This window comes from Saccoglossus kowalevskii, chromosome 1 (genome assembly GCF_978046115.1).
Source record: "Saccoglossus kowalevskii chromosome 1, keSacKowa6.1, whole genome shotgun sequence".
In the NCBI taxonomy this organism is placed as follows: Eukaryota; Metazoa; Hemichordata; class Enteropneusta; family Harrimaniidae; genus Saccoglossus; species Saccoglossus kowalevskii.
The window spans coordinates 46,253,990-46,266,486 of record NC_140641.1 but is presented as its reverse complement, the minus strand read 5'-3'; the positions used below and the strand labels follow the sequence as shown (position 1 = coordinate 46,266,486).

The window sequence follows — 12,497 nt, the reverse complement described above, 5'->3', positions numbered from 1 at the left end:
CCTTGATGGTTATTCATACATATTTCATGTCCTCGCTTGTTTCTCCCACCTACTATAACTGATTTTGTTGAAATTGACATCACTCATGATGGGTTACTGATGCACATTGTTTTGATTTATCAATTGCAATGATATTTAACTGCCAGCAGTTTTGTCCCAAAACATTAAAATCACCTCGCTTCAGGGAGATTGTGGCATTTTTTATACATGTGAGAACGTAGATACAGTTGGGGGAACCTTATGGATTGGATTTTGTACATCCAACACAGTAATTCAGTTCATGGACCAGTTTCCCCTAAACTTGGTTGATACATGATGGTATACATATGCCCCAGATTTTGTGTGATGTGACTGATTTAGGTGACTTGTTATGTCATGTACATGGTCATTGATGCTTTCGTGAGGTAACTCATTCCAACCATGTCAGATCTAAGCTTTAACATGGTGATAGAAGATTATATTTATTTGAATTTGTTAATAATGGTACAGGTAAACTCCTTCAGGGTCCTTGAAATATATTCTAACTTAATTACCATTTTTTTCTTGCAGGATTCAAACTCATGCACAAATATTTCATAAATTGATGAAACAGAAATTGCCAAAGTTAGCATATAGACTGGTGAGTTCAGGTCATTAATGCTTGTTTTAAATATAATGCCAAAGTTAGCATATAGACTGGTAAGTTCAGGTCATTAATGCTTGTTTTAAATATAATGCCAAAGTTAGCATATAGACTGGTGAGTTCAGGTCATTAATGCTTGTTTTAAATATAATGCCAAAGTTAGCATATAGACTGGTGAGTTCAGGTCATTAATGCTTGTTTTAAATATAATGCCAAAGTTAGCATATAGATTGGTAAGTTCAGGTCATTAATGTTTGTTTTAAATATAATGCCAAAGTTAGCATATAGACTGGTGAGTTCAGGTCATTAATGCTTGTTTTAAATATAATGCCAAAGTTAGCATATAGACTGGTGAGTTCAGGTCATTAATGCTTGTTTTAAATATAATGCCAAAGTTAGCATATAGACTGGTGAGTTCAGGTCATTAATGCTTGTTTTAAATATAATGCCAAAGTTAGCATATAGACTGGTGAGTTCAGGTCATTAATGCTTGTTTTAAATATAATGCCAAAGTTAGCATATAGACTGGTGAGTTCAGGTCATTAATGCTTGTTTTAAATATAATGCCAAAGTTAGCATATAGACTGGTAAGTTCAGGTCATTAATGCTTGTTTTAAATATAATGCCAAAGTTAGCATATAGACTGGTAAGTTCAGGTCATTAATGCTTGTTTTAAATATAATGCCAAAGTTAGCATATAGACTGGTGAGTTCAGGTCATTAATGCTTGTTTTAAATATAATGCCAAAGTTAGCATATAGACTGGTGAGTTCAGGTTATTATTGCTTGTTTTAAATATAATGCCAAAGTTAGCATATAGACTGGTGAGTTCAGGTCATTAATGCTTGTTTTAAATATAATGCCAAAGTTAGCATATAGACTGGTGAGTTCAGGTCATTAATGCTTGTTTTAAATATAATGCCAAAGTTAGCATGTAGACTGGTGAGTTCAGGTCATTAATGCTTGTTTTAAATAATGCCAAAGTTAGCATATAGACTGGTGAGTTCAGGTCATTAATGCTTGTTTTAAATATAATGCCAAAGTTAGCATATAGACTGGTGAGTTCAGGTCATTAATGCTTGTTTTAAATATAATGCCAAAGTTAGCATATAGACTGGTGAGTTCAGGTCATTAATGCTTGTTTTAAATATAATGCCAAAATTAGCATATAGACTGGTGAGTTCAGGTCATTAATGCTTGTTTTAAATATAATGCCAAAGTTAGCATATAGACTGGTGAGTTCAGGTCATTAATGCTTGTTTTAAATATAATGCCAAAATTAGCATATAGACTGGTGAGTTCAGGTCATTAATGCTTGTTTTAAATATAATGCCAAAGTTAGCATATAGACTGGTGAGTTCAGGTCATTAATGCTTGTTTTAAATATAATGCCAAAATTAGCATATAGACTGGTGAGTTCAGGTCATTAATGCTTGTTTTAAATATAATGCCAAAGTTAGCATATAGACTGGTAAGTTCAGGTCATTAATGCTTGTTTTAAATATAATGCCAAAGTTAGCATATAGACTGGTGAGTTCAGGTCATTAATGCTTGTTTTAAATATAATGCCAAAATTAGCATATAGACTGGTGAGTTCAGGTCATTAATGCTTGTTTTAAATATAATGCCAAAGTTAGCATATAGACTGGTGAGTTCAGGTCATTTTTGCTTTTTACACAAATTGATTGTTTTTAACCTCATTTTGTAGGACTATCAAGGTATTGATCCATTGATGTTTATTACACCTTGGTTTCTCTGTTCATTTGTTTCTCTTCCTTGCTGGGACTCAGTGTTAGCAATATGGGACTTGATGTTGTTAGAAGGTGAGTATTTATCCCATAATGATACCCCCTCTAATAATAGTTTAATGAACCTGTGCTGTAGTACAACCATTCTGAAAGTGAGTGTCATATAAATGTTTGTTGAACGCTCACAATTTCTGTGACATTATATTATATATGTCATATTTTTTTGATAAAGGTAAAGTCAAATTACTGCTATGTTAGAACTAATTGGGAGCATGTTATTGTTTTTACTGTACAGCATCCCTTGGTTGGTGGATTCTGAATAAGACCATGCGTTTGTTACCCTCTATACCTTGAATATATCCTGAACTTATGAAGTCAAGTCATAAGTAGTTGCAATCAACAGAGATTACCAACCTTGGCAATCTTCTAAATTTAACTAGTTGCATTCTATGAATAATGTATTTATTTGGTGTATGATTGCCGACCACTCTTATATGGATGTACAGATTTATAATATCGTCAATCAGATAGTTACATAATGTCCAAAATTCAGCTCAGTTGTGCACACCAGTTCCCTAACTACCGGGTAGACGTCATTTGTATTTTGCGTCAATCAATTGGCCATTATGATCTATTTAAAACGCAAGTTATATAGATATTAATGAACACTGAATGAATTCATATGTCTAATAAGTGATGACTCACACCAAAAGAATTCATATGTCTAATAAGTGATGACTCACACCAAAAGAATTCATATGTCTAATAAGTGATGACTCACACCAAAAGAATTTGTATGTCTAATAAGTGATGACTCACACCAAAAGAATTTGTATGTCTAATAAGTGATGACTCACACCAAATGAATTCATATGTCTAATAAGTGATGACTCACACCAAATGAATTCATATGTCTAATAAGTGATGACTCACACCAAATGAATTCATATGTCTAATAAGTGATGACTCACACCAAATGAATTCATATGTCTAATAAGTGATGACTCACACCAAAAGAATTCATATGTCTAATAAGTTATGACTCACACCAAATGAATTCATATGTCTAATAAGTGATGACTCACACCAAAAGAATTCATATGTCTAATAAGTGATGACTCACACCAAATGAATTCATATGTCTAATAAGTGATGACTCACACGTCTAATAAGTGATGACTCACATCAAATGAATTCATATGTCTAATAAGTGATGACTCACACCAAAAGAATTCATATGTCTAATAAGTAATGACTCACACCAAATGAATTCATATGTCTAATAAGTGATGACTCACACCAAATGAATTCGTATGTCTAATAAGTGATGACTCACACCAAATGAATTCATATGTCTAATAAGTGATGACTCACACCAAATGAATTCATATGTCTAATAAGTGATGACTCACACCAAATGAATTCATATGTCTAATAAGTGATGACTCACACCAAATGAATTCATGTCTAATAAGTGATGACTCACACCAAATGAATTCATATGTCTAATAAGTGATGACTCACATGTCTAATAAGTGATGACTCACATGTCTAATAAGTGATGACTCACATCAAATGAATTCATATGTCTAATAAGTGATGACTCACACCAAATGAATTCATATGTCTAATAAGTGATGACTCACACCAAATGAATTCATATGTCTAATAAGTGATGACTCACACCAAATGAATTCATATGTCTAATAAGTGATGACTCACACCAAATGAATTCATATGTCTAATAAGTGATGACTCACACCAAATGAATTCATATGTCTAATAAGTGATGACTCACACCAAATGAATTCATATGTCTAATAAGTGATGACTCACACCAAATGAATTCATATGTCTAATAAGTGATGACTCACACCAAATGAATTCATATGTCTAATAAGTGATGACTCACACCAAATGAATTCATATGTCTAATAAGTGATGACTCACACCAAATGAATTCATATGTCTAATAAGTGATGACTCACACCAAATGAATTCATATGTCTAATAAGTGATGACTCACACCAAACATCACACTTCAGTATGAAACAAAGCTCAGTTGTATTACCATCCATTTATACAACACCACACTTCAGTATGAAACAAAGCTCAGTTGTGTTACCATCCATTTATACAACACCACACTTCAGTATGAAACAAACCTCAGTTGTGTTACCATCCATTTATACAACACCACACTTCAGTATGAAACAAACCTCAGTTGTATTACCATCCATTTATACAACACCACACTTCAGTATGAAACAAAGCTCAGTTGTATTACAATCCATTCATACAACACCACACTTCAGTATGAAACAAAGCTCAGTTGTGTTACCATCCATTTATACAACACCACACTTCAGTATGAAACAAAGCTCAGTTGTGTTACCATCCATTTATACAACATCACACTTCAGTATGAAACAAAGCTCAGTTGTGTTACCATCCATTTATACAACACCACACTTCAGTATGAAACAAAGCTCAGTTGTGTTACCATCCATTTATACAACACCACACTTCAGTATGAAACAAAGCTCAGTTGTATTACCATCCATTTATACAACACCACACTTCAGTATGAAACAAAGCTCAGTTGTATTACCATCCATTTATACAACACCACACTTCAGTATGAAACAAAGCTCAGTTGTATTACCATCCATTTATACAACACCACACTTCAGTATGAAACAAAGCTCAGTTGTATTACCATCCATTTATACAACATCACACTTCAGTATGAAACAAAGCTGAGTTGTGTTACCATCCATTTATACAACACCACACTTCAGTATGAAACAAAGCCCAGTTGTATTACCATCCATTTATACAACACCACACTTCAGTATGAAACAAACCTCAGTTGTATTACCATCCATTTATACAACACCACACTTCAGTATGAAACAAAGCTCAGTTGTGTTACCATCCATTTATACAACACCACACTTCAGTATGAAACAAAGCTCAGTTGTGTTACCATCCATTTATACAACACCACACTTCAGTATGAAACAAAGCTCAGTTGTATTACCATCCATTTATACAACACCACACTTCAGTATGAAACAAACCTCAGTTGTATTACCATCCATTTATACAACACCACACTTCAGTATGAAACAAAGCTCAGTTGTATTACCATCCATTTATACAACACCACACTTCAGTATGAAACAAAGCTCAGTTGTGTTACCATCCATTTATACAACATCACACTTCAGTATGAAACAAACCTCAGTTGTGTTAACATCCATTTATACAACACCACACTTCAGTATGAAACAAAGCTCAGTTGTGTTACAATCCATTTATACAACACCACACTTCAGTATGAAACAAAGCTCAGTTGTATTACCATCCATTTATACAACACCACACTTCAGTATGAAACAAACCTCAGTTGTGTTACCATCCATTTATACAACACCACACTTCAGTATGAAACAAAGCTCAGTTGTGTTACAATCCATTTATACAACACCACACTTCAGTATGAAACAAAGCTCAGTTGTATTACCATCCATTTATACAACACCACACTTCAGTATGAAACAAAGCTCAGTTGTATTACCATCCATTTATACAACACCACACTTCAGTATGAAACAAAGCTCAGTTGTGTTACCATCCATTTATACAACACCACACTTCAGTATGAAACAAAGCTCAGTTGTGTTACCATCCATTTATACAACACCACACTTCAGTATGAAACAAAGCTCAGTTGTATTACCATCCATTTATACAACACCACACTTCAGTATGAAACAAAGCTCAGTTGTATTACCATCCATTTATACAACACCACACTTCAGTATGAAACAAAGCTCAGTTGTATTACCATCCATTTATACAACACCACACTTCAGTATGAAACAAAGCTCAGTTGTATTACCATCCATTTATACAACACCACACTTCAGTATGAAACAAAGCTCAGTTGTATTACCATCCATTTATACAACACCACACTTCAGTATGAAACAAAGCTCAGTTGTGTTACCATCCATTTATACAACATCACACTTCAGTATGAAACAAAGCTCAGTTGTGTTACCATCCATTTATACAACATCACACTTCAGTATGAAACAAAGCTCAGTTGTGTTACCATCCATTTATACAACACCACACTTCAGTATGAAACAAACCTCAGTTGTATTACCATCCATTTATACAACATCACACTTCAGTATGAAACAAAGCTCAGTTGTATTACCATCCATTTATACAACACCACACTTCAGTATGAAACAAAGCTCAGTTGTATTACCATCCATTTATACAACACCACACTTCAGTATGAAACAAAGCTCAGTTGTGTTACCATCCATTTATACAACATCACACTTCAGTATGAAACAAAGCTCAGTTGTATTACCATCCATTTATACAACACCACACTTCAGTATGAAACAAAGCTCAGTTGTATTACCATCCATTTATACAACACCACACTTCAGTATGAAACAAAGCTCAGTTGTATTACCATCCATTTATACAACACAACACTTCAGTATGAAACAAAGCTCAGTTGTATTACCATCCATTTATACAACACCACACTTCAGTATGAAACAAAGCTCAGTTGTATTACCATCCATTTATACAACATCACACTTCAGTATGAAACAAAGCTCAGTTGTATTACCATCCATTTATACAACACCACACTTCAGTATGAAACAAAGCTCAGTTGTATTACCATCCATTTATACAACACCACACTTCAGTATGAAACAAAGCTCAGTTGTGTTAACATCCATTTATACAACACCACACTTCAGTATGAAACAAAGCTCAGTTGTATTACCATCCATTTATACAACATCACACTTCAGTATGAAACAAAGCTCAGTTGTATTACCATCCATTTATACAACACCACACTTCAGTATGAAACAAAGCTCAGTTGTATTACCATCCATTTATACAACACCACACTTCAGTATGAAACAAAGCTCAGTTGTATTACCATCCATTTATACAACACCACACTTCAGTATGAAACAAAGCTCAGTTGTGTTACCATCCATTTATACAACACCACACTTCAGTATGAAACAAAGCTCAGTTGTGTTACCATCCATTTATACAACACCACACTTCAGTATGAAACAAACCTCAGTTGTGTTACCATCCATTTATACAACATCACACTTCAGTATGAAACAAAGCTCAGTTGTATTACCATCCATTTATACAACACCACACTTCAGTATGAAACAAAGCTCAGTTGTATTACCATCCATTTATACAACACCACACTTCAGTATGAAACAATGCTCAGTTGTGTTACCATCCATTTATACAACATCACACTTCAGTATGAAACAAAGCTCAGTTGTATTACCATCCATTTATACAACACCACACTTCAGTATGAAACAAACCTCAGTTGTGTTACCATCCATTTATACAACATCACACTTCAGTATGAAACAAAGCCCAGTTGTGTTACCATCTATTTATACAACACCACACTTCAGTATGAAACAAAGCTCAGTTGTGTTACCATCCATTTATACAACATCACACTTCAGTATGAAACAATGCTCAGTTGTGTTACCATCCATTTATACAACACCACACTTCAGTATGAAACAAAGCTCAGTTGTGTTACCATCCATTTATACAACACCACACTTCAGTATGAAACAAAGCTCAGTTGTATTACCATCCATTTATACAACACCACACTTCAGTATGAAACAAAGCTCAGTTGTATTACCATCCATTTATACAACACCACACTTCAGTATGAAACAAACCTCAGTTGTGTTACCATCCATTTATACAACATCACACTTCAGTATGAAACAAAGCCCAGTTGTATTACCATCCATTTATACAACACCACACTTCAGTATGAAACAAAGCTCAGTTGTGTTACCATCCATTTATACAACACCACACTTCAGTATGAAACAAAGCTCAGTTGTATTACCATCCATTTATACAACACCACACTTCAGTATGAAACAAAGCTCAGTTGTATTACCATCCATTTATACACCACACTTCAGTATGAAACAAAGCTCAGTTGTATTACCATCTATTTATACAACACCACACTTCAGTATGAAACAAAGCTCAGTTGTGTTACCATCCATTTATACAACACCACACTTCAGTATGAAACAAAGCTCAGTTGTATTACCATCCATTTATACACCACACTTCAGTATGAAACAAAGCTCAGTTGTGTTACCATCCATTTATACAACACCACACTTCAGTATGAAACAAAGCTCAGTTGTATTACCATCCATTTATACACCACACTTCAGTATGAAACAAAGCTCAGTTGTATTACCATCCATTTATACAACACCACACTTCAGTATGAAACAAAGCTCAGTTGTATTACCATCTATTTATACAACACCACACTTCAGTATGAAACAAAGCTCAGTTGTGTTACCATCCATTTATACAACACCACACTTCAGTATGAAACAAAGCTCAGTTGTATTACCATCCATTTATACACCACACTTCAGTATGAAACAAAGCTCAGTTGTGTTACCATCCATTTATACAACACCACACTTCAGTATGAAACAAAGCTCAGTTGTATTACCATCCATTTATACAACACCACACTTCAGTATGAAACAAAGCTCAGTTGTGTTACCATCCATTTATACAACACCACACTTCAGTATGAAACAAAGCTCAGTTGTATTACCATCCATTTATACACCACACTTCAGTATGAAACAAAGCTCAGTTGTGTTACCATCCATTTATACAACACCACACTTCAGTATGAAACAAAGCTCAGTTGTATTACCATCCATTTATACAACACCACACTTCAGTATGAAACAAACCTCAGTTGTGTTACCATCCATTTATACAACATCACACTTCAGTATGAAACAAAGCTCAGTTGTATTACCATCCATTTATACAACACCACACTTCAGTATGAAACAAACCTCAGTTGTGTTACCATCCATTTATACAACATCACACTTCAGTATGAAACAAAGCTCAGTTGTATTACCATCCATTTATACAACATCACACTTCAGTATGAAACAAAGCTCAGTTGTGTTACCATCCATTTATACAACACCACACTTCAGTATGAAACAAAGCTCAGTTGTATTACCATCCATTTATACAACACCACACTTCAGTATGAAACAAAGCTCAGTTGTATTACCATCCATTTATACAACACCACACTTCAGTATGAAACAAAGCTCAGTTGTGTTACCATCCATTTGTACAACACCACACTTCAGTATGAAACAAACCTCAGTTGTGTTACCATCCATTTATACAACACCACACTTCAGTATGAAACAAAGCTCAGTTGTATTACCATCCATTTATACAACACCACACTTCAGTATGAAACAAAGCTCAGTTGTGTTACCATCCATTTATACAACACCACACTTCAGTATGAAACAAAGCTCAGTTGTATTACCATCCATTTATACAACACCACACTTCAGTATGAAACAAAGCTCAGTTGTGTTAACATCCATTTATACAACATCACACTTCAGTATGAAACAAAGCTCAGTTGTGTTACCATCCATTTATACAACACCACACTTCAGTATGAAACAAAGCTCAGTTGTGTTACCATCCATTTATACAACACCACACTTCAGTATGAAACAAAGCTCAGTTGTGTTACCATCCATTTATACAACACCACACTTCAGTATGAAACAAAGCTCAGTTGTGTTACCATCCATTTATACAACACCACACTTCAGTATGAAACAAAGCTCAGTTGTGTTACCATCCATTTATACAACACCACACTTCAGTATGAAACAAAGCTCAGTTGTGTTACCATCCATTTATACAACACCACACTTCAGTATGAAACAAACCTCAGTTGTATTACCATCCATTTATACAACACCACACTTCAGTATGAAACAAAGCTCAGTTGTGTTAACATCCATTTATACAACATCACACTTCAGTATGAAACAAAGCTCAGTTGTGTTAACATCCATTTATACAACACCACACTTCAGTATGAAACAAAGCTCAGTTGTGTTACCATCCATTTATACAACACCACACTTCAGTATGAAACAAAGCTCAGTTGTGTTACCATCCATTTATACAACACCACACTTCAGTATGAAACAAAGCTCAGTTGTGTTACCATCCATTTATACAACACCACACTTCAGTATGAAACAAAGCTCAGTTGTGTTACCATCCATTTATACAACATCACACTTCAGTATGAAACAAAGCTCAGTTGTATTACCATCCATTTATACAACACCACACTTCAGTATGAAACAAAGCTCAGTTGTATTACCATCCATTTATACAACACCACACTTCAGTATGAAACAAAGCTCAGTTGTATTACCATCCATTTATACAACACCACACTTCAGTATGAAACAAAGCTCAGTTGTATTACCATCCATTTATACAACACCACACTTCAGTATGAAACAAAGCTCAGTTGTATTACCATCCATTTATACAACACCACACTTCAGTATGAAACAAAGCTCAGTTGTGTTACCATCCATTTATACAACACCACACTTCAGTATGAAACAAAGCTCAGTTGTGTTACCATCCATTTATACAACACCACACTTCAGTATGAAACAAACCTCAGTTGTGTTACCATCCATTTATACAACATCACACTTCAGTATGAAACAAAGCTCAGTTGTATTACCATCCATTTATACAACACCACACTTCAGTATGAAACAAAGCTCAGTTGTATTACCATCCATTTATACAACACCACACTTCAGTATGAAACAATGCTCAGTTGTGTTACCATCCATTTATACAACATCACACTTCAGTATGAAACAAAGCTCAGTTGTATTACCATCCATTTATACAACACCACACTTCAGTATGAAACAAACCTCAGTTGTGTTACCATCCATTTATACAACATCACACTTCAGTATGAAACAAAGCCCAGTTGTGTTACCATCTATTTATACAACACCACACTTCAGTATGAAACAAAGCTCAGTTGTGTTACCATCCATTTATACAACATCACACTTCAGTATGAAACAATGCTCAGTTGTGTTACCATCCATTTATACAACACCACACTTCAGTATGAAACAAAGCTCAGTTGTGTTACCATCCATTTATACAACACCACACTTCAGTATGAAACAAAGCTCAGTTGTATTACCATCCATTTATACAACACCGCACTTCAGTATGAAACAAAGCTCAGTTGTATTACCATCCATTTATACAACACCACACTTCAGTATGAAACAAACCTCAGTTGTGTTACCATCCATTTATACAACATCACACTTCAGTATGAAACAAAGCCCAGTTGTATTACCATCCATTTATACAACACCACACTTCAGTATGAAACAAAGCTCAGTTGTGTTACCATCCATTTATACAACACCACACTTCAGTATGAAACAAAGCTCAGTTGTATTACCATCCATTTATACAACACCACACTTCAGTATGAAACAAAGCTCAGTTGTATTACCATCCATTTATACACCACACTTCAGTATGAAACAAAGCTCAGTTGTATTACCATCTATTTATACAACACCACACTTCAGTATGAAACAAAGCTCAGTTGTGTTACCATCCATTTATACAACACCACACTTCAGTATGAAACAAAGCTCAGTTGTATTACCATCCATTTATACACCACACTTCAGTATGAAACAAAGCTCAGTTGTGTTACCATCCATTTATACAACACCACACTTCAGTATGAAACAAAGCTCAGTTGTATTACCATCCATTTATACACCACACTTCAGTATGAAACAAAGCTCAGTTGTATTACCATCCATTTATACAACACCACACTTCAGTATGAAACAAAGCTCAGTTGTATTACCATCTATTTATACAACACCACACTTCAGTATGAAACAAAGCTCAGTTGTGTTACCATCCATTTATACAACACCACACTTCAGTATGAAACAAAGCTCAGTTGTATTACCATCCATTTATACACCACACTTCAGTATGAAACAAAGCTCAGTTGTGTTACCATCCATTTATACAACACCACACTTCAGTATGAAACAAAGCTCAGTTGTATTACCATCCATTTATACAACACCACACTTCAGTATGAAACAA

At 34.6% G+C, this 12,497-nt stretch overlaps 1 protein-coding gene across 4 annotated transcripts in view; it reads left to right on the top strand.

Moving 5' to 3' along the window:
• LOC102805386 (TBC1 domain family member 2B-like) overlaps positions 1-12,497 on the top strand; it is a 103,797-nt gene that overhangs the window by 61,428 nt on the left and 29,872 nt on the right. For all 4 annotated transcript variants that reach the window (XM_085502615.1, XM_085502605.1, XM_085502613.1 and 1 more), the window contains 2 exons: positions 550-619; positions 2,330-2,444. In XM_085502615.1, the coding sequence (XP_085358741.1) occupies positions 550-619; positions 2,330-2,444 (185 nt within the window). The remainder of the gene's footprint in view (positions 1-549; positions 620-2,329; positions 2,445-12,497) is intronic.